The 25,341-nt window shown below is 36.5% G+C and overlaps 1 protein-coding gene across 1 annotated transcript in view; it reads right to left on the bottom strand.

Annotated features, from left to right (window-relative positions):
• The window catches only part of MYO16 (myosin XVI), a 234,011-nt gene that overhangs the window by 82,768 nt on the left and 125,902 nt on the right, over nt 1-25,341 (bottom strand). Inside the window, exons 17-22 of the mRNA XM_075200000.1 lie at nt 24,839-24,956; nt 23,268-23,339; nt 22,872-23,013; nt 11,220-11,292; nt 7,160-7,312; nt 3,861-4,061 (exon numbers count right to left, since the gene is read on the bottom strand). Coding sequence (XP_075056101.1) covers nt 3,861-4,061; nt 7,160-7,312; nt 11,220-11,292; nt 22,872-23,013; nt 23,268-23,339; nt 24,839-24,956 — 759 coding nt within the window. The remainder of the gene's footprint in view (nt 1-3,860; nt 4,062-7,159; nt 7,313-11,219; nt 11,293-22,871; nt 23,014-23,267; nt 23,340-24,838; nt 24,957-25,341) is intronic.

The following is a 25,341-nucleotide window of genomic DNA, read 5'->3' as shown; positions in this document are numbered from 1 at the left end:
AATTTTATATATTCATAATGGTGGTAGTCAGTATTTCCCCTGCAATAATGCCGACCACAGTTAGCACAGTAATCCAGGCGTCCGCCCATGGAGGCTTTAAAACTGTCAATCTTACTCTGGCCATTGTAACTGACGTCATTTGTTGCTGGAGACATTTTAGAAGGTCACATTTGACATCTTACGGCAATTAAGCGTGTAGAGAACTTCTATGGGGTAAATGTATCAAGCTGAGAGTTTTCCGGCGGGTTTGAAAAACCAATCAGATTCTAGCTCATCATTTATTTAGTACATTCTACAAGATGATAGCTAGAATCTGATTGGTTGCTATAAGCAACATCTCCACTTTTCAAACCCGCCAGAAAACTCTCAGCTTGATACATTTACTGCCAGGTCTGCTATATAGTAAGTCTCTATTTCCTCCTTGTCTGGCTTATAACTGTGGTCAGCATTATTGCAGCCGACGGGTTGGGTACCTTAAATCGATACTGGCAACGCCAAAATCTGTATCCCCGACAAGAGGACAATGAACCTGTAATGCCCAATACAGCTGTAATACCGTCCTCTTGAAAAAAAAGACCTGCAACAACTCCAATGAATGAACCTTCCGACGCGCTACAATCACGTCACTTTTGAGGGCCACACTGTGATAATTTGTGTCATTTTGCCCCGCCATGAAATCAGCATTTTGTTGCGGGGGGGGCAAAATGACGCGATTCCCCACGAATCTCGTCATTTTGACACCCGATGGGCAGAATGTGGGAGACTTGCTTGATCTCCCGGTAATTCGGGAGACCTACCCGGAATTCGGGAGTTTCCCGTGGGCAAGTATGTAGTATATAGTTACCAAAATCAGATCAATTTGGTTAGTAGCAAGTTAACTTGATTTTGATTGTTGTATTTAGCATTCTTGCAGATAGGTTCTGGATTGTTCTGCTTGACTGTCCTGAGTCTCACCCCTAGATGCGACTCAATATAGGATCACTTATTGTGCTTAATAAAGTACTGTAAATGCTGCACTAATAACAATACATCCTGAGCTATGACTATATTTATTGACTAAATTCCTCAGAGGGGCTTATAAGAAATATTTTTGCTCTGTAGCACTTCCAAACCACCCTGCTGCTGTAATATCATATTCGATCAGCTCCGGTGTTAGTCTCATGTCATTGATTTAACTATGAAAGTATGTCACATAGAATTACAACTCATGTTGTTGAACAATCCTTCAAATGCATTCCAAGAAACATTTAAAAATAACTTAAGCAACTGTGCAAAGACAGAGACAAGGTTGAATAACAAGCGTCTGGAATGTACCTTGTGATTGTCACAAGAGCCAGAGAAATATTAATTAACACCGCTCACAGAAGTTCTAGAAAAGTAAAACTCTTCCTCAAGCTAAATGTTTGTTGGCAATCATTTGTTTGAAAGTTAAAGTAAAGCTACAATTAAATTGTAAACTGCAAAAAAACTCAAGACATACCTATCCATATTAATAATGCTCAGATGTTGACAGAAGTTAAGGAACACAACGTGCATCCTGATGAACCGGATAGTTTATGCATGGTAACACAATATATCGAACACTGTTACGCAGTTCTAGGTCAACAGGATACAATTTTGTTTGTGAAGACGTTACAGAAAGGTGACAACTAATCTGTTGATATTGTATTATTATTGTTATAGTTTATTTTAGTAGCCCCAACATAAGCTGCAGGGCTGTATAGAGAACTTTATTCAGGTACATCAGTCGCTTTCACAGTAAAGATTACAATTACAAATTGCCCTACTACAGAAACACAAGTACACATACCGGGGCAAGACCAAGGGGTATATCTACTAAATTGCGGGTTTGAAAAAGTGGAGATGTTGCCTATAGCAACCAATCAGATTCTAGTTAGCATTTATTTAGTACATTCTACAAAATAACAGCTAGAATCTGATTGTTTGCTTTAGGCAACATCTCAACTTTTTCAAACCCGCAGTTTAGTAAATATACCCCCAATTGTCTATGGACCATCGGGGGAGACCTGGTGTACCCAGAGGAATCCCACGCAAACATACAAATTCAACACAGAATCAAAAAAATTACTCAGTGCTGCAAGATGCAATGCAAACCACTGTGGCCCAGTGCTTTTAGGTTTATAATTTGGATAGTGAAAACATTTGAAATCATTTACTTTGTATATATGGAATTGTACTTGCAGTTAAACAAAGTTCATACTGTAGATATATCTCTTCCCCATGGTAAAACTTGGGAGAAACACAATCCAACACCTCTTTCAGGTCTTGGAAATTTAGTTTTAAAGAGAACATGTCTATGGTGGAAAAAATTTAAAGCATTACTTTCAGGGTTTTTTTCAAATGCTTTAAGTTTTATCATTGCTGAACGAGCAGGTGAACACACTTCTGCACATCAATATATACCAAAACCTGTGTATTACTGAGCTAAATTTACTTGTATAAATATAAATTTATTCTTAATCAAAACTGTTCAGCATCTTATCAGTCCTATTGCTCTGCTGAAACCTGACATTTCTAAAAAGCTATTTTAGAAATGGCACCAGGGACATTTTCGGAATTTACTAGGCCTGGGTGTGTGCGAGAGTATCGATTGCTCCCCCAGGTGACACATCACAAGTCACTGCAGAGAGTCAGAGGAGGGGAGGGGCTGTCACGGTAATAGCCACGGTTACTGAGTGTGGTGCAGAACGGGAGGCAGGGTGTAAAGTCATAGAGCAGCGCCAATGCTATTTTAATTTGGGCCCTTCCGGGAGCGCTACAAGTTACGATTGTGGCTCTGTAACTCTAGGTGCAAAATGAGCCAGGACCCATAAGTCAGACCCTAGTGTATGTGTACTTGTGTATTATGGAATTTAGACTGCAAGCTCCAATGGGGTTGTGACAAATATTCTCTGTACAGCATAAAAACAAGAGATGCTGGTGCGGGGTCCCCTTGACTCATGGGACCATGTCCACTGCACACCCTGCATGGTAAATAAGCTACTAGGTGCAGCCTCTCTACTGTACATCACTCTGGAGTAGGGATGAAGATTAGAAACGCTGCACCGAAGCTACTCTTTAATAATCTTTAAAAGAAATGTATATTTTACACTATTACTCACCCCCTGATTAGATTTATGGTTCCTTGTTGACTCTCCTTGAGAGGCTTAATTTTATCTATATAATGGAGTATAATCGTATAAAGCAGGAAGGGGGTTGCATAGTAGGAAGATATGTCATTCAGTAGACATCATCTTTAAGGAAGGACCAGCTTTTTAAAGTAATTTTTGCTAAGAATTAACTGCTAGGCTGTAAATGTCACTGTGTATTGGCTCATGTGGAAAATCATGACACACATTTCACTAATGATCCCCAAACATGCTGTTACAGCAGCATCGTTATACTGTATGTAGCCTACATACATTCATCTGCCTTCTCAGATCAAAGTGCTTTCATACCATGACAAGCCTGGACACCTTTTAGAACACAGGATATAATCATGTGTATAGTGTGCTGGGCTAACACAGATCTGCTGAATGTCACCCAAGTAGTTAATTAGGTATTTACCCCCATAGCCACCTGCTGTGCTATCAAAATGCTCTTATAAGGAAGAAGTGATTAAATTAAGTCTGCCAGTAAATTAATAAAGACATTAAATGAATATTTCAGAATTGTAACAACCTTTAATACATTTTCCAGAGGCTTAAATGTTTCTGCTGTTGAAATTGAGATTGGTATCGCATGAGCCATAACTCTAAATATTCATAACTAAAGTTGGAACGAATCACCATGGGCACAAGTCGTTCAGAACTATATTCAGCACTAGATGTGTGGCTGTTTGCTCCAGACATGCAGCTTACCCTTCCTGCATAATGCATAATTGTGAAGACAAGAGCTTGTTCCTTGGATGTGACATTGCCATTTCCATCTTTTGCTGATGTATACACAGTGTTTGAATTTGATGCATCCAGAAGTGACTGAAGACGTTTGGAGAGGCTTTGTTCCATACAAAGAATGGACTGGCTTTCCTCATCTAGAACAGACAGAAAGCCTAACGGTTTCTGGGGAAAAAAAGCACATTTTTGTTTGATTTTATTGACATCATTAAATCTATAATTTACATATCAAGTCTAAAGCATGTTATACATAGACCATTTTTTTTGTACAGGTCACAGATGTCAGAGGTGACTTCTAATACCCTTAATAATCTACAGTAGAGGGTGCATTGTTCCTTATAATACAAATTTTCTTACTAAAGTGATGACATCAGAACTCACCAATTATTAGTGATGACATTAAAGCTCAATGTTTAAAGAGATATAATTTACAGAATTGAATACATATAAATATATAGTGTCCTGAAACATATACATGATAACTATATATTACAGTATAAGTATACTATACTATATCAATATAGTGAGACTGGTTGCAGCACTCTGAGAAACCCTTGTTATATGTTGGCATGTGATTTACAGCCTTGCTTAGATGGATATTTCTCTATAGAAAACTGATTGTCAATGTGAAAAGCAATAAAATGGACAGAGAAAAATGGAGCTTTGCCATCTGTTTTCACCATAACCATGTCTGCAAACTATAATTGTACCTTAGAGATAAATGCTAGTGGTCTTTTATTGGTCAAACCAATGTGTGCTCCATTCTACATTTTAGAGATTGGTCAAAACATATCTCTATACAAGCACCATGGCAAATTAATCAACAATAACAAATAACTTATTTCTAACAAACATTTTCACACAACAAATTCATTAATTAAGTAATTCATTCATTCATCATAACCAAATACCAAAGTGTCTCTACCTGTTTACCTGTGAGAGACAATTACAACATGATCTGATTTCAATGCTATGTAATATTACAGTTAAACAATGCGGTTGAACAAAAATAAACATAATCTTTTACCCCATATTCCTTTATTGTCTTTTTTATTTTGCTGTTTTCTATAATTCCTTTATCTTCCAACCTTTCTTCAATTATATAAATGTCATTAATATTTGGCTGTTCAGATTCTCCCAAGCCTATCTGCCATGCCAGGTTATAAGGTACACTATATTGTGACTTCTTCACAGGCATAACAATAGTCTCAGGTGTGCAGTTGCAGCTAGATCTGGGCCCCAAACAGCAATGGTTGCAATCCCTTGAAGTATGAGTCTCACTGAGTCTGCATCCTGTTTGGCCCATAGTAGGCTTTATCATTAGGAATCATAGTGAATGCTGTGCATGATAACTAATTGTATTAATAATGTTGATTCCCTTAGTGACTGGCAGTCGTAGTACACTTCTGATGAGCACAGTGTAAGATGGCTTCAAAGTACCCTGTTGATCACTATGAGGACCACAGTATAAGTACTCATAATACTGATTTAAAAAGCCTGAGGGACCAAAACTGCATAAGGCTATGGCCGTGGTCTGTCCAGAGTATTCTGAGAGCAGAACAACACTCCATCATCAGTTCTACAAGCACCCATGAGTATGCACCCTGTGACAGTCATAGCATTATAAGTCTATAACCTCCATATGTAAATGAAAACATCTGGATTGCCTTCAAAGCTCTTAAAACTGCTACACTTTATTGATCTTTCTTTTCCCAATACATCTCTCTATGTGTGCTATACAAACTGCCAAGGACTTCTTTAAACAACCTTTATTTACACCTACCATTCCAGGGAGCCACATTTTTCCCATACTGGACCTTTATTCCTGAATTCTCTTCCATGTTCTATCAGAGTATTTTCTTAGTATATTCTGACCATGGAAAGCTTACAACATCCCTACAAGGAAGCTTACCACATTTCATAGCTACAACGTTATCAAGTCCACTGGTAATCTAACTTGATATCACACCATATAATACTTAATTATATTTATTTGTACTATACCCTTGATATTGTATATGCATCTGCTGCCAAAAGCACCTTACTTAAATGTTTAAAAAGTCTTCTGGGTGACTAGTTTATAGCTAAAACACAGGCTTTTTATTTAACTTGTTCCCTCAAACAGTAAGATCCAGGATGCAGGGTTCTCTCACCTTTGGCTCAAAATATTTTCCTGGATTGTTATCAATGTATGTTTATTTTTACTACCCCACTTGTACAACATGCTGAAAATGTATTTATAAAAGATAACAATGATTATGTAGTTTTTTTAATCTTGCAGTTTTTGTAGATGTGTGCTTTGTGTATACTTCTGATTATAATATGCGAGTGTTCCCTGTCTGTGTTTTCCCTCTCTCCAACCCCCTTCTTATCTTCAGCCATCCATGTCTGAATGATGATTCAAATGTGGAGAAAGTAAGACTTGCAGACCCTAATGATAAGGGTGGGGTACGATAAAACTATGCTGGTAATTCAGATGCCTGTCATGCCTCCAAAAAAACCCTGAAAGAATAGAAAATCGACTTGAAGATTTTTAGATAATTATTTTCAAGTCGATTTTCAATTCTTTCTGGTTTTTTTTGGAGGCATGACAGGTGTCGGAATGGTGGTAATCGTAAAAACGATTACCACCGAATGATAACACATTCATTTATAAGCAAGTAAAATTGGTTTTGGGGGAGGTGTTATAAAACTTTATTTGCTTAAGAAAACCTCGAGCAGTTTGAGTTAAACCTTCTTTTGTATGAGTACCTGACCTTACTGGGCTTACATGAGATGTAGGCTAGAATTAGGGGGGCTTTACACAACTACTCCTGGCATTATTTTTTTTTATTAAAGATGAATTAGCAAACGGGTTAATGCAACATTGCCCACAGTATTTCAGTTTCATGTTTGTTCCCCTTTATAATTGAATTCACTAACATAAAATTAAAATAATATTATTCATTATTAATATTACATTAGCAGGTATGTGGTTTAATGAAAAAAGTAATTATGTAATAATTGTATTTATTTTCACACAGTTTAGGATTCCAGCAGAAAACTTAAAATAGGACATACTTTATTTACATATATGCCATTATGTTTCACATTATTAGCTGCTATCAATATAGAAATTACGAATATTTTCATTTAAAATTTTGTTCCGCTGTACTATTATACAATATATTGCATTTAAAATAAATATAATGCACACATATACATGCTGGTGAATTGAGAGTCTACATAATATTTAGAATTGTATTAAAAGAAATGAGGAATACCTGGAAGAAAAAATCTAGCACTGTTGTATGGTTTCCAGGACAATACATGGTTTCCATGGAAACTCCCTCCTGTGCACATTCAGCTTGTTCTTGTAGAAATAGCACTTCATTGATATACTGGTGGATTTTTTCGTTGGTCAGATTAATGCATAGCTGTAAATTCAAATAGTATTTTACATAAATATTAAAGCAACAAATACAAAAAAAAAAGCACAACACGTTTTTAAACCATATGTAATCCTATTTACTTTGGGGCTGACGCAAAATTGGCCGCAATTGCTCAATAAATCGCAGGTGCAATATGCATTCATTAAAAAAGCCATAATTGCGACCAACTATCGTACAGTGTCCCATTCTACATTAGCCATTTTTTTTTATTTGTAGTAAAAGCATTAACTTTTAGGCTATAATGAAACTGCTAAAACCTCTCTAATACAGCAGAAACAAGTCCCTGTTTTATGTAAGAAAAGAAAAGTTTTCCTTAAATACGCACACAAAGCATAACAGAAATCACTAATCAGTGTAAGCAGAGCACTAGCAAGTGGCCAATCACATCAAGCAGTTTGCTAGAACTGGGAACCTTCATTATCCCATATTTGCACCTGCTACCGACCACCCGCAAATAATAAAGATTTCTCAGGTGCATGTGTTCTGCATCTGTTCTCCAGTGCACAAAAACGCCTTTTCTGTACTCTGACTAAGGGAAAATATAGTACATAAATAACAACAGAAAATATTGTTATTTCTCTTTATTCCTCTTCATGGTCCATCATGTGTATAAATTTGCACCTGCTCCCAAACATGTCCATATGTCTCTTGGCATTTAGTACAGATAAAAGGACATATGGGACATGGACCAAAATCAAATGCGAGTTGACCAATATGAGCTGAACATAAATTTACTGACATTGACATTAAGGTGTACACCCAATTTTGGCCTTACGCCAACATTGCCGACTACAATATCAGGACAATTTAAGCCTGCCAGCCCTTCCCAAACCACGCCCACATTCACCCAAACCACAGGCGCCTTTTTTCACAAACCATGCTACCTCTGGGCCACCAGAATTTGGGAATCTTGGCAGCTCAGTATATCATTTTTTGAGGCAATCACTGAATTCCTATCAAGTTACTAGAATTGACATAACACGACCTCGTCTGGAGTCACAGATTGAAAAGAGGCCATTAGTGTCATTACATTCTGGTGGGATGTCTTGATGATATTATTTGCTCTGCATTAATTATCAGGATAATAAATATATATAACAAATTTAAAGCAATAGAAGCAAGATCTTACTGAAATGTAACCAAATTGCAATTGTATTGGGTTTGTGCATCCCACCTTTTCAGGTTTCCCTCATGCAGTCATAACTCTCTTTTTAATGTGCAGGTATGTGTGTTTGTATATACCAATCTTTATGAAATGTATACTTTCAGTGGCATTTTACTTTGCAATAGCTATATAATTCCTCTTTGAATGTGTTGCAGATGGTGGCAGATACTACAACAGATATGTTTATGTAGATAATGTTCTCCTTTTTATATTGCAGTCATTCATAAAACTCTTGGATGTAATTTCTCAACCTTCTCTGGCCTCAGTCAGGACTGTCCACAAAATTTTTTTTTTCCCGGATGTTGGGAAGGAGAGACATACTCATTCTCTCACATATAGTAGCCCCCTTTACATCTTAGAAACACCTTGAAGGGGATTGCCACCATCATGACTTAGCTGTAGACTCTGGGACAGTCACAAGTAAGTTATTAAATTAAAGGCAATGGGTTGCTCATGCAGGCTAATGAGTTACCAAACTACAGGGCAAAAAGTGGCCTTAAACAAGCAAAGGTTAGCAATGGGTAAGTATTACAAAGAACCAATAGCAAGCTCAACACTACTTAGGTAAAAAGGGAATCAGGAACATGTATATGTAGATGATACCAAATCATCAGTTTTCTCTGGACTCCGTTTTGTCTAAAACTAGCCTTGTTAGGGGGATTTGAAAAGAGATAAGTCAAAGCCAAAGAAAGTCACACTCTGCAACTCCTTTATAAAAGCTAGGTAAAGTCTTGCAACAAGAATATTATAATATACTCTTATTTTTTTCTTTAGACAAATACTATAGGTAAAATAGGATACATAGATATTTAGTGTGATTTTAAATCTTTGCCAACCACCTTTTACTCATTCTCAAAGAGAGCACAAGCAGCATGACCTTCAACATTATTTTTACTTAGAACTTGCACCAGCAAATTAACACACACATATATATATATATATATATATATATATATATATATATATATAAATATATATAGTCAAGTCCATAAATATTGGGACATTGACACAATTCTCATATTTTGAGCTCTATACACCACCACAATGGATTTGAAATTAAACTAACAAGATGTATTTTAACTGCAGACTTTCAGCTTTAATTTGAGGGTATTTACATTCAAATCAGGTGAACCGTGTAGGAATTGCAACGGTTTCTATATGTGCCTCCCACTTTTTAAGGGACCAAAAGTAATAGGACAATCGACTCAAATGCAATTTCATGGACATGTGTGGAATATTCCCTTGTTATTTCATCATCAATTAAGCAAGTAAAAGGTCTGGAGTTGATTCTAGGTGTGGCATTTGCATTTGGAATCTGTTGCTGTCGACTCTCAATATGAGATCCAAAGAGCTGTCACTATCAGTTAAGCAAGCCATCATTAGGCTGAAAAATCAAAACAAACCCATCAGAGAGATAGCAAAAACATTAGGTGTGGCCAAATCAACTGTTTGGAATATTCTTAAAAAGAAAGAACGCACCGGAGAGCTCAGCAACAGCAAAAGACCCGGAAGACCACGGAAAACAACTGTTGTGGATGACAGAAGAATTTTTTCCCTGGTGAAGAAAAACCTCTTCACAACAGTTGGCCAAATCAAGAACATTCTCCAGGAGGTAGGTGTATATGTGTCAAAGTCAACAATCAAGAGAAGACTTCACAAGAGTGAATATAGAGGGTTCACCAAAAGATGTAAACCATTTGTGAGCCACAAAAACAGGAAGACCAGATTAGAGTTTGGCAAACAACATCTAAAAAAGCCATTACAGTTCTGGAACAACATCCTATGGACAGATGAGACAAAGATCAACTTATACCAGAGTGATGGGAAGAGAAGAGTAAGGAAAGTAACTGCTCATGATCCAAAACATACTACCTCATCAGTGAAGCATGGTGGTGGTAGTGTCATGGCGTGGGCATGTATGGCTGCCAATGGAACTGGTTCCCTTGTATTTATTGATGATGTAACTGCTGACAAAAGCAGCAGAATGAATTCTGAAGTGTTTCGGGCAATATTATCTGCTCATATTCAGTCAAATGCTTCAGAACTCATTGGACGGCGCTTCACAGTGCAGATGGACAATGACCTGAAGCATAATGCAAAAGCAACCAAAGAGTTTTGTAAGGCTAACAAGTGGAATGTTATGCAATGGCCAAGTCAATCACCTGACCTGCATCCGATTGAGCATGCATTTCACTTGATGAAGACAAAACTGAAGGGAAAATGCCCCAAGAACAAGCAGGAACTGAATACATTTGCAGTAGAGGCTTGGCAAAGCATCGCCAGGGATGAAACCCAGCGTCTGGTGATGTCTATGTGTTCCAGACTTCAGGCTGTAATTGACTGCAAAGGTTTTGCAACAAAGTATAAAAAGGTGAAAGTTTGATGTAGGATTGTTTAGTTTGTCCCATTACTTTTGGTCCCTTAAAACGTGGGAGGCACATATAGAAACCGTTGTAATTCCTACACCGTTCACCTGATTTGGATGTAAATACCCTCAAATTAAAGCAGAAAGTCTGCAGTTAAAGCATCTTGTTGGTTTCATTTCAAATCCATTGTGGTGGTGTATACAGCCCAAAATATGAGAATTGTGTTGATGTCCCAATATTTATGGACTTGACTGTATATGTGTATATATATATATATATATATATATATATATATACATACACACACTATACATATTATTCTTATTTTCTCTATACTACAAAAATCTTAAAATAAACTGACCTGTTCAAATGAATTTCTTTGAAAGTCCTCAAAGCCAAACATATCCAAAATCCCAATTGCGAGGGGAGGATAGCTAAAACATAAAAGGTGATATGTTAATAATCTATGAAGAGATTGGCACAAATGTTTCTTTCTTTCTTTAAATTAGTATTCAAGAATAAAACAGCTGGCTCTGATTTGCCAATAAAAAATACAGCGGACTACTGACTCAAGCAAAAAATTGCAGCAAGGGAAAATAATGCAATCACACTGATTCATTTTCTATCACTGTATAAGAATATTTTTTTCTGATATTAAAAAGATGTGACATACTCTGCTCATCCTGCTGCACAAAAGAAACAAAAAAACAGCACATTTAAAAAAAATATAACATCCCATGTGATGTGCTGTGGCTACTACAAAGGACAAGCGCTACCAGAGAGGGCTGAATATATTCGCCACTCTTACAGTATCACAGGTGGTTCTTCTCCGGTTCCTCTGCTGCACAGGAAAACCAAATATTAACGATGAAACCAACCCTTCTTCCACATGGATGAAGGAATAATAGGACTCTCCACCAGCCCCATCAACAGATGTACGTGAATCAGTGGTAAAGTGGGGGCGTATACGGTGGAATGCCACACTGCCCCTTCCTTTACTGCCCTTATTGTAAAAATATAAAATTCCATTCACTTACATTACCATTACATTTTTCATACCGCCACTTCTACATTTCCACTTCGACCACTGGCTTGAATAATGTACTTCTCTGTCCCCAAGCAATGGGGGAGCTGTTTCAGCCCCACCTTGCATTCAGGTGCATTCTTTCATTTTTCCCTCATTTCCCAAAGCACCAGAGACTTGGTGGATCACCACCATCCCTATAAGGAAACTAGTTCCTGACACCACTTGTTGTAGTGTGGGGCTGGAAAGGATTAATTACTGTGCCTGCTACAAACAGCTCCAGGTGGTGGAGGGAAAGACCTCTGACACACAAAGCTGCAGGTGGAGATGGTAAGGCACCCTGATGGTAGTTCATCAAACATTCCGTAGCACCTCACAGTATAATGGGGGCTAATAAGAGCTCCTTGTATATACCACAAATTGCAAAAATATTTAATTGCTTGGTTAATAAATTTGTTAACACTTTCATCATCATCTATTTATTTATATAGCGCCACTAATTCCACAGCGCTGTACAGAGAACTCATTCAAATCAGTCCCTGCCCCATTGGAGTTTACAATGTAAATCCCCTAACATACACACACAAAGACCGAGAGAGACTAAGGACAATTTAATAGCAGCCAATTAACCTATGAATATGTTTTTGGAGTGTGGGAAGAAACTGGAGCACCTGGAGGAAACCCACGCAAACACGAGACAGAACATACAAACTCCACACAGATAAGGCCATGGTCGAGAATTGAACTCATGACCTCAGTGCTGTGAGGCAGAAGTGCTAACCATTAAGCCACCGTGCTGCCCATAACACTATGCTGGATATTGAAAGCTCCTATTGCATTCACATTAAGGAAAAATTAGCAAACTTTCAATATTAAGCATTATTGAAGTGATAACAAATTAATTAACCACTTAAAGGTTTCCAAATCGCTATTGATGTGGGAAATCCATTAACACTTCTGGGAAACTCTGGGAACATGGAAACACATATGCAGGATCATTTTTAATACATCGAACCATTATGATACCCAAGTATCAGAGTTTTATTTCATTTGGCTAGTAATAGAGAACTCCAAAGCCAAAGCATTTCATGTTCATTTCAGTGCTCCCATTCATTTCAAATGGGTTACTGTGGAAACAGCACTGAAATGAATGGTCCCATTCATTTCAATGCTGGTACATTCATACAAGTTTTTCTGCTATTTCTTTCCATCTCCCTGGTTTTAATTTATCTTGAGTGTGTGAAAGCAGTGAAAACATTTTTAGCAAACTCCAAGATCAATCTCCTAAATCAACCATTTTGAAAACTGGAGATTTATATATAGACCTGTCTCTAATGGAGTCAGTTATTAGGATATCGATCTGTAAGTAATTAAAAAAAATTTGAATTTTAATCACTGTTTTTGAAAATCAACTAGTAGATGACCCCATATAGTAATAGTGATTTCAAATTTGTAAATAGGGCACGTAGATCATAATATATATATATATATATATATATATATATATATATATATATATACACATATTCATATATATATATATATATATATATATATATATATATATATATATATATATACACACATACACACAAACACATACATACACACTAACACACAATATATATATATATATATATATATATATATATATATATATATAGCATTTATTTATTTATATTATTCTAATAGATTTCAAATAATCTCATCTCAACTAGGATTGTCAACCACAATTGCCCACGTGATTCGAGTAGCATATGGTTTTAGGAGGTTAAAACAATATACCTAAGCATAAGAGGATAAATAACAGTGTCTATTTTGACAGCTGCGAATGGTCTAATATAATTCTGCCCTAATGGAAGTTGTCTCTGACTCAAACCACAAGAGACTTGTTAAATAGGGTTTTCCCACAGATTGTTTTTTTATGTAAGAAAACATTGTAATTCTGGAACACTAACATTTTATCTGCAATAGCATTCACACTTTTTTCATAAACCACATAAATTGTGTCTCACAATGAACTACAGTCAGACAATGAAAAAATAAAATTAGAGATCACCCCTTAAAATATATGTATTAATGGCAATATGGAAAATGTGGTAGCGCACACAGCTTTAACCTCATCAAATAGTGTGTGACATTTATTTGCAGCTCCTGTCACATATGAAAATTTAATGTCCTCTACTGATCTATCTCTACGATTTACGGAATATGTAACAAGGTATAAATGACAGGCTAGACTTATATCTTCCCTTTTTATTTCGGAGACTGTATCCAGATTACAGCTATATAGGGATGCAACAGAGAGAGCTCTAAACCGTATAAATAGGTAATTTACAGTTATTATAACCTGTATAATATTCCTGTACAATGTATTATATTACAATTTAATTCTCTAACAGGAAAAGGTTAATTAAATAATTTAAAACTTTACGAGATGATCCTTCAGTACCAATTTAGAGAGAACCTATACAAGAGGTCAATTTTCTGTAAAAAAAGATCTTACATGAGGTGAGTACCGGTTATGATGGCGTAGCTTTGTTTGGATAATTGCATAGTGTGTTTTTTTGGGGGTTTTACTGTTTTACAAGAACAAAAATTGGAATATTCAATTATCATATAATTATATATATATATATATATATATATACATATATATATATATATATATATATATATATATATATATATATTTATTTGGATCTGATTTGATCAAGTAGGTAAGAAAACAGGTTGAACAATTATGAACAATTACCACCATTACCAAACATATAAGGTCACTCCTGGGGCCATTAGTGTGGGTACATCTGCTTTGCATTGTGATACAGTTGTTTGACTAACCACCTGGATCCCTGCAAATTGGTCATTCACGTTTATTGGTCGTTGTAATCTTTATTAATATAAACCATTATGTTACATCTAAGATTGGTCAAGCCAGGAAAGAAACATCGTGTGGCATGGATTTCCAAATACCAGTGGGGGCAAGCATTGTTCACTGCGGTGCTATGGGGGCAATATACTGGATTACATATCAGCTACTCAAAAATGAGATTCCATTTTGCGTTTTCACTTGGGCATTATCGTTTGAGTTTCAAAACCATGATGATCACACATATGAGCTGCACAGATCGACCATGAACTTGTTCACTGGGAAAAGTATATAGATTTCCTGGACTGCATAAGGAATGACTTCAACATTTACTAAGATTTATTTACTAAGATGACTTCAACATTTTGCAACATGTGACACATAAAAGATTTTGATTGATATATTGTAAATCCAGATAGTAAATCTAAAGTCGAACTACCACAAAGTGTAATATTTTACTAAACACTCCCCCATCTGAACCCCTGGTGATTGGTCCTCCTGTAACCCCCGCCCTCACCATTTAAAGTTGGTAGGTAAATTTATTAGCTAGCTATGTTTTAAAGAACCGGCAGAGCCTGGGAAAACCAGCTGCGTGGAGCTGCCCCTGAGGCTTCAGATAAAATGAATAAAATATATTGATTATGTGGTAATGCAACTTTAATATTGTTTACTAAAACTGCAATTGTTCTTTTTGCAGCAAACACAAAAACAGTGAATTATATGTGAAGCATCTCATTTAATCAAGGGAAGCAGATGAAAGCGGTAAATCAATATAAACAGATTGTTATAACTCTACAAGGGAAACACTGACGGAAAACACACCACTGGATATAATTTGTGAAGATACCAGATCTATGAGGCTGTAGAAGTGGATTTTCTTTGAACATACAATAGATTTCTGGAAGTGTTGCATTTAATAACTGGAAGACAAAGAATAATAGGACCAATGTAAGGAACTTACCTAGCTAAGGCAACGGAAGAAAATGTGACCTTGACAAGGTCATTAATATCACCAAGACTCATGGTAAAAAAATGATACAATGCTATAGATAGTATCATGAATGTAATTAATGTGTCTTGAAGAAGTAATTCATATTCTGTGTCCTCTTATTTTCTATTACTTGGGACATATATATATATATATATATATATATATATATATATATATATATATATAAATATATATGATCAAGGATCACAAGGGAATCAAATGAATCACTAGTCCCTAAATGTCTAAGGTAATCATGCATTTTTTTTCACAGACTCATATAAACTATGATTTGGTAAAAAAAAAATTGTTTGCCAAAAAGTACATGGTCTTTGTTATCGTCAGGGCAGCTAAATAGCATATAAAGCTTATAAATAAAATGAATCAAGCGAACGTAGCCCATTTGTTGTTTAAGCAAAGTAAATTGTGAGCATTCCATATATTACTGAGGCAGTAGTATAAATGATAACAAAGAAACCTGTATTCAGAAACCTTGAAAATCATATAAATTTCCTAAAATGTGTGAGCATAATACACTAAAAACTGAGAAAGGAGGTTTGATTTGTCTTTGTTTGTTTGTCTATTGTTTATTACTGTGTTTGTCCCCAATTGTAAAGTGCTACATAATTTGCTGGTACTATATAAATGTTGATGATGATTATTTTATGAGCACAGGAATCCAGTGATGCTGGTGTTTATTCTTGCAATATGATTAACTGGTAAGTGTTAGGAATTTACTTAGCTATTCTAGCGTATGGTAAACTCATCCATGCTTTGTTTTACTCTGCCTGATTATCCAATAGGCTGACTAGGCTGCAGCCTAGGGTGAAATGCTTTGGGGAGAGCACATTTTTTGAAAGTGCAAAATGGAAGTTTGTATCTTGAATCTGTACTACACTCAGCAGTTTCCGCCTACTTATAGAATGTCAATGTGAAAGTCTTCCAAGGTGGAATATACAAAAATATTATACAGAAAGCTCTTAAATATTCCTAAATCATGTGACTGGACTTTATCTAGCTTCTATAAGTGTGCTACTAAGCCTGCTGGCAGAGGGCACCATTCACCATACTGCAAATGTCTTGGTTTGTGTGTGTTGACCCTCTCACAGTTCAATAGTTTAGTACAAGAGTTTGGCTCTCATGTCATTGTGATAGTATGACATAATCGGGGTGTGACCAGGAGTTGAAAGTCCAACATGTCAGAGAGCATTCCAGGGAGAGGCTGACAAAAACGTCCCATTTTCTCATAATGTACAAAAGGAATGTATACAGTTATGTCTAGCTTACAGAGGGAGTGATTATGAGACAAACAGATTAACATGACACTAGAGTCCATTAATGTGTGTCACACAAACATACACACTGTGAGTGGCACAGAAAATACGGCGCAATGCTGCACATTTTCTTATCATCATCACCCATGACCTGCTATCTGTTTCAAATAACCTTACTTTGTTGTATGCTTAAACCAGTAGTAGGGACAAAGAAAGCACAACTAAACAATGTTCAATCCTCCTGTCATTAAAATTCTCCTCCAACGAGAACTTCTCGTTGAGAAGTCTGATTATCCCTCCAATACTAGGTAATCCATTATCCTCCCCTTTCTAGATTCTAAATGGTGACTCTAAGGGAACCAGGACTGCAGCTCTAAGACACACTACTGATAGGATCCTACAGTGTAATAGCATTCTTATGTGAAAAGCTTGACCTTGCTATTATACCTCTGCAGGAGCCCAAGAGCCCCGCAACACGTTCCTCAAACACGGTATCATACTTAGTGAGGAGGAAACATTTTTTTTGTAAGAGGACTAATGCACGATGACAGGAGTGGGTAAGGGCATGGATATTTTATGATAAAAAGACTGAAATGAAAGTGAATGAATACATGTGTTTAGTGGTCCTTTAAGCAAAGAAAATGTCTCTGTACCAAAAAAAGTTCATTTGAGTCATTAATAATAAACAGACAGAGGGGGAATAGAAGTAAGTGCAATAAGAAGTCTAGGAGGTAGATTTACTAAATTGGAAAAGTGGAAGTATTACCCAAAACAACCAATCAGATTCTAGCTATCATTTAACTAGTAAATTCTAGAAAATTATAGCTAGATACTGATTGGTTGCTATAAGCAAAACCTCCACTTTTCCTTTTTCCCCCAGATGTCAAATGCATAAGGTGAACATATGGGTAAGTGTGTTAATGCTCTGTAGTACATCTGTCATGTGATTTGTATAGTTTTACAGATTTAGCAATTGGAATCAAAGTTAAAAATGTGTCCCAGATGCCCAACATTTGTGTTTATTTATATACAATTATATGTTCTATTTCTTAGATTTTCTAACGGGTTATGAATTTTTTAAGTTTGGGCTGTTTAGGAAGTGTCCATTTCATCAGAAATAACTTTTTCTTTACCAAAGCAAATTGTATATTGTTTTTCCTTGGAGAGATTGGTCTATCTTTTGATAGTATACTGGATTATATAGATTCTAAGCTTGCGTGCAGGGTTCTCTTACCTCTGTCTGTATGAATTACCCAGTATTGTCTTATTAATGCTTGTTCCCAATTGTAAAGCACTACGGAATTTGCTGGCGCTATATAAATAAATGTTGATGATGATGGTTATGTATATTTTTATTCCACTTTATGGGGAACAATATGAAAAATCAGAGGGAAATGTACCATTTTTAAAATAGCGCTTTGTGTAATTTATACACAGTGTCCCGGCTCCTCCATTGGATTCCCAAGCTAATGACAGCTTGCACTGGTGGTATCTGCACTCTCAGGAGAAGTTGGTCACCATGTTCTGCTTACTCCTTGTTAAAGGTAGGTATATAAGCATATTGTTAAACCGTGAATGCTCCAGAGTTATACACCAGCAGGAGGACAGCAAGTAGTTAAGCAAAAAAAAAATAGCATCTAAAGAAAAATGTTATATTTTCCTAATTACATATGTCAGACTCATGCTATGTATATATTTCAGAATGTTTGATCTACTAAGCTATCTTTTTTTAATCAGCCTTGTGTGAAATATACTGAATGCAAGGAACAGTGTTTGTATTTTGACAGCATTTGGTTGAACAAATAAGAAAGTATTGTAATATTACTGTAATAAATATCAATATATTTTTGTGTATACTCCTTGTACATTGTCTACACTACTTATATTTTTTGGCAGTTGACGCCAAGCACCCATGACTTGCAGTAATATTCCCTAGTAAGGATAGGAATCAGTATGCCAGCCTGGAGAGGATTCCCTGATGACTGGTACAGCTTTAGCTCAGTGTGTTTCTACTGGCTGTGTTTCTTGCTGCAGAGTTCACTTGAGGATAGCACACTGTTTATGCAGGTATAATGTAGCTAATGTACTGTGCTGGTTAATGGAACACCAAACCAAAGTAGTTTGCTATATATATATAAAAAGACAGCCCTACAAATGAAAATATGTAATACACAAATCAGGATGATGCAACATTATCTCCCAGGGAGAGAGGCTCTAGCACAGGGTGGGGGTTCCTATGAATAGAAAAACTTAACAAGGAATCAATGGCCTCTTCCATCTGAGTCTGTCTGTAAATAAGTGGCTGCATGAGCGGTTTTCATTGTTGGGCAAAATAACTAGGTAGCAGCCCTAAGGCTAAATACACTATAAGATTTTCTAGGCTGTTATGATTGGTGGAGATGCCACACAAGGAAATTAAAGCTGCTTTTCATTATTATATTATGACTACCCCATTAAGAGAGAAGACTGTTTGGATTTCAGAATATTCAGATATAGATTCCTTTCACAAAAATGTATCTAACAGTGGTGAAAATTAGGGAGGTTTTGTTCTTGCAAAGTAGACCCCATAGGTCTATTAGATCTATTTCTGAAGAAAAATAGTGTCCACAATGGTGGAAGTCACAACCTCGACTACCTAAACCCGACAGGAATTAGCCCTACATGAGAACAGCGATGGAGGCCATACCGATAGTGGTTTCCCCCGACAGCTTGCAAAACAGACTTTACATAAACGCGGCACATGAACAGGCCGTCCAGCCAAAATGGCGTAAGTATACAGCAAGACACTGTCATTATTGCTATTACGCTGTTCATTTAAGGAGGCGCCGGGTGTAGCGCCAGTACAATGAACAATTCTTGGAAAACAAAACCCATCGTACTGTCGCTACACCCGGCGCCTCCTTAAATGAACAGCGCAATAGCAATAATGACAGTGTCAGCACTGTATACTTATGTCTTTTTGGCCCGGCGGCCTCTTCATGCGCAACATTTATGTGAAGTCTCTTTTGCAAGCTGTCGGGGGAAACCACTCTTGGTATGGCCTCCATCGCTGTTCTCATGTAGGCCTAATTGCTGTTGGGGTTTAGGACCTCGCTATTTAGTTCCCAACCCATCCACAAAGGTGAGTATATCTTTCCACATATATGTGTGTAGATGTTTAGCTGCATGACCTGACTAAACAGCACATGCAGCCAGCATAAGAAATATAGATTAGTCCAGGAAACAGGAGTGCCACAAATGGAGCTGAATAATTATAAAACTAGAAGTGCCATGGACGCATGACTGGGGGTTGGAAAAAGATGCTTTAGCAATCATAAGTTGTAATTTTATCTAGAAAATAAAAGCAATCTGTACGAGTTATAGCACCTTTTTCCTGTGCACAATTTTTTATAGATAAATGAAATGTGAAATGTATTGTAGGCTTCTGCTACAAACCAAATGCAATGCTTGTAACTAACATTACATTATGGTCTAGGCAAATATCAAGAGGTTTTCATTTTTCTTACAGACCAAGCCTTAGCGATTAGGTTACTGATGTCAACAAAGATTCCTGGAAAATTTGAGTGATTTTCAGAAATTAAGTTTAACAACATGCTAGACTGCCAACATCACTGACTTATTATTTAGTTATTACCAGCCTATTGCACTGTTTTGTTAAAATTCTAGTTAGTGATGGGACAGTGCTAGGTGAAATGGTGAAATAAACTTTTGGTCTTATTAGTAATAATTATTGTGTTTTGTGCATAAATAAACACATTTAAATATAGCTCACAGTACATCAAAAATCAGCAAGCAGATCACATTTTATCATTTGATATGGGGCAGTCTCCCACACACAGCTACACAATAAACATAAACATGTTAAATTTGCTCTGTCTTTCAGCCGTGTCATTTCTTCTGAATTCACATTTTTGCAGTTAATATCTTGTGGGGAGTAGACTGTAGGAAGAGACAGCATTCAGCAAATAATTTCTGAATGTTCAAAAGAGATGAGTGTGAGAAGGTGACGCGGGAAACCGAAATGACGCGAATTACCGCAAATCACGTCAGTTAGTGGTGGCAGTAGCGGGATGCAGGAGATTTGCCAGCTCTCCCGGGAGTCCGTGAGACTGACCCGACGAAATTCGTGAGTTTCCCCTGGACATTCTGGGAGAGTTGGCAAGTATGGTGTATGGGAGTCCTTTTATACCTCTCCTGGAAACCTTGGTGACATCAACAATGGGGTTTCCAGGAGGGAGGGCAGTCCCTGGATATATTAACACCAAAATAGGCACTGTAATAACAAGTATGTAGTAGGCATCGCTACAAAAATTACAAATCATATACTTAATGTAACAATATATTTGGGGGATTACAATGATTGAATAAAAATAACAAGGGACGACATGTGTAATATTTTTTTGTTAATTTTTCACTATAGTATAACCAGTTTAATAAAAGACATTCATCCCAATATGTTACTAATATAAAGTATAATTCATCCGAAAATTCATCATCATCATTTATTTATCAGGCATCACAGACTATGTATCATCGGACAATCATCTTATAGATATGACAAACATGAGTACAATAAATACAATTACAGATACAGATACTACCAGTGACATAAATACTATTAAGCATAATATCACCTCCATGGAAGGCCATAAGCAAGTAATAATGATGTAGCAGAAAATTCAGCTTAACGTGACAACAAGGTCGTACGAGGGAGAGAGACATGAGACATAAGTAGGAGAGGACTATGCCCATGAAAGTTCTAGAGAGAGGGGGTAATGAGAGACAGTAGGTACATATGGGGCCAGAGTGAATGTGGTGCATGGATAAGGCAGAGGGACTGAACGTGAGGGTCTAGGGGGTAAGGTAGGCAAGCACGAAGAGGTATATTCTGAGGATCATTTGAAGGACTGAAGGTTGAGGGAGAGTCTGCTAGGATGCGGCAAGGAGTTCCATAAAAGTTGAGCAGCACGGGAGAGATCTTGGATACAGGATTGGGAGATGTTAATGAGGGGCTAGTGAGTTGAAGGTCAGAAACAAAGAAGAGTGGGTGTGCTGTATCTCGTGACAAGGTCAGAGATATATGGAGAATCTTGAAGGGGATGGTGAGCAGTTTATAAGTAATTCTTGAGAAATGGGGAGACAGTGAAAGGATTTACAGAGAGGAGAAGCAGATGAGGAATAGCAGGAGGGGAAGATACATCTAGCCGTAGCATTCATGATGGATTAAAAGGGGAAAGATGGGTGTGGTGCAGACCAGTGAACTGTAGTTTACAGTAGTCAAGGTGGGAAATGATGACTATTTTAATTACTTCTTGAGTGAGGAAGGGGAGTATTTTGGCAATGTTGCGGAGATGGAGGAGGCAGGACTGTGAGAGGAACTTAATGTGAGGGGTAAAGCTGAAGTAAAGGATGGCAGAGTGTGTAGGTAACAGGGGAGAGAGTGATTATGTCAACTGTGAGGGAGTTGCTGGGAGAGGGTTGACGTTAGCTGGGAGAAAGATGATAAGATCCAATTTTGATATGTTGAGTTTGAGGAAGTTGGGTCACCCAGGTCGAGATGGCGGTGAGTCATCTACAATTCACTGAGGTAGACTGCAATTTTCTGGTGAAATATTTCTGTTCATATGGGCCTATGACCTGAAGGGGTTATTTAAATATTTAAAAGGAAATATAATAAAGAGAGGGGACTACAGTCTTATAGCTGATTTTCTCAAGAATGACATGCACATTATTAGCTCTACATTACAATTAGACTTTTACTTAGGTCATACTATTAATGTAAGATTTTTCGAAACTGTCTGACAGTTTTCGTCCAAGTAATCAACCTTTGTACTTTGATTGTGTATTGTTCATCTTACCTGTTTTCATCACTTTGATTTTGGAGGTAGAAATTGGCATTGTTTACTAAATAGCTAAACAGACGACAATAGAGTGATTTTGCAAGAAGATCCCGATAGAATTCTGCAGTGTCCACAGAATGTCTGCGAGTTATCATATCTCCTGCATATTAGAGAGAGACAAGAATAAACAACCCAATCATTGTATCTATATTATTATTACAGTTTGTTTAAAGTACATGTTTCTATTTTTAGTTTGGTAATCAAATAGCTTCACAGACACTGTGATATTACACAATTCATATGTGGATTGTACATTAATTAGAATCATATGTAGAAATTATTTGAGGTATTTGCATCTTCCTTCATGTATAAGTTAATACTGAGTGATATATTAAGTTGTTACTGGTTCCTTACCTTTGAAGTACTGAACATCTGTTGTTAAGGCAGTGGAAAGCTCATCTGGTAAGATCTGCAGCATTCCTGCCACTGAAATAAAACCACTGGTGATTACAGACAGCTATTCTCTGCAGAGATCAACACTGTATCAAAATATATATTTGAATAATTAAACAGCTCAATCACAAACTGCAGTTTACAAATTGTGCCATTACATCAAAACCAAAAATATAATGCAAGAGGTTGGAGACATAACATTGGTCCCTATGACTACTCAACAACTTTTTTAATTGTACTTTTTAATTGTAATTTGATATTATTCTTTAATTGAGAATTTAATACAAAAAACAATTACAATACAATAAAGGTACCAACAATACCCGATTAGCTACACTCGCCATGGCTGCATAAGTCTATTGCAAAAAGAAAACAATTGTTAATGTATATAAATACCACATCCAGTTCACAGGTAAATTCTTTAACGATAAGAGTGGCAATTCAAATTGTATCAATTTAATCCTGATACTCTTGATTTAAACTAATTGGCTAAAAAAAGGGAGACTAACATTAACCAAGGATTAAAGGAAAACAATTTAGTGGATTGGCCAGTTTCCACCTAAGCAATGTTGCTATCTTAGCATATACTATTGTTGTAAAAAGTAGGATCCATTGATGCTGGATTGGCAGCACCTAGTCCATAGAGCCTAACAACACAATGAAATATGATATAGAAATGGCAACAGGACGGGCCAGATTATTTTGATTTTGGTTTATCGTCAATATTAAAAGAAAATTAAATGTATATATGCACACAGTGGTCGAAATGGGGGTGTATATGGTGGTATGCCATACCCCCACTTCTCCTACTGCCTTCACCGTAAAACTATCAAATGCCAGTGTGTGTGTGTGTGTGTGTGTGTGTGTGTGTGTGTGTGTGTGTGTGTGTGTGTACATACATTTGAATGTTGGTACTACAATTAGACAGTATATGTAATAAATTGTTGCCGAGTAGATTCAATTTAGGGTAGGTAAGTACATTTTTAAACAAAGAAGGACATACAAGGAAGAGAACATGCTGCCTTTATAGCTTATTAACACTTGTGTTTGTAAAAAAAAAAAGGTGTTGTACTTCTAAGGGGCTAAGAAGGTTCAACTAGATGGGGAAACTTGGGCAATCTTAGAACATGCTAATTCAGATAAACATATACTAAATTGGCTAAGTTCATTTATATTAGTAAGAGAATGGAAGCTTTTTAATCAGTTTTCCTGCTGGCTTATGTTCACTTCATTGCATTCAAATTCTTGAAATATAAAAATGTAAGTTAAAAAAAGAAGAGAGTTACTATTAAATTTGCAGCTGAATACAACAAACCAAAGAAAATATATTTTACAATGGTATTCTATCAATACAATATCAAAACAGCAAGCAGCTCAGTACAAACAAAGGTATTTTTATGCCAGATGAATCCTTGAGAATATAATGGAACAGTAAGAGACTGTTTTATTAAATATGCTGAAGCGATTCCAATTTCAATTGGTAGGAGGTCTCCATCTACTGGTACATACAGTGCATAATATCACTTACTCACCTTGTTCCACAAGCTGTAAGTCAGATACAAACGCTGTTTCAGCATCAGTCAGAGCTGTAAACCTAATATCTCCAATGTGCAGAATGGCTGAGAGAATCATGAATATATTATCCACCTCCTATTAATAGATAAAAAGATATAACGTGTATTTTGTGGGGGTTTTAGAATTCTATTTCAAACTAGGTGCTAGTGATTCCACATGTAAGGTTATTGTAGATTTTTTTTAATATGTATATGTATATTTACATCCATGCTCACAAGGTTTTTCTATTCTACAGCAAGGCTAGGTTGCACAGAATGTCTACTATAGTGATAAAAAAATAACAAGCAGAAGCTGCAATCCCATGTAGAAGTTTTTTTCTTTAAATAACAAGTTACGAACCTCTTAAGCATGCATGCATTTCTCTTAGCAATCTTCCGACAAATCATTATTTTATTTTTTAAATCTCTCTAGAGGGTGCAAAGTATGACTGACAGTCCCATAAAGACTTACAGGTCTCAGC

The sequence above is a fragment of the Mixophyes fleayi genome, chromosome 2 (genome assembly GCF_038048845.1).
Source record: "Mixophyes fleayi isolate aMixFle1 chromosome 2, aMixFle1.hap1, whole genome shotgun sequence".
Classification (NCBI taxonomy): Eukaryota; Metazoa; Chordata; class Amphibia; order Anura; family Limnodynastidae; genus Mixophyes; species Mixophyes fleayi.
Note: the sequence above shows the minus strand (reverse complement) of the source record. Positions and strands in the feature narration are given on the sequence as shown.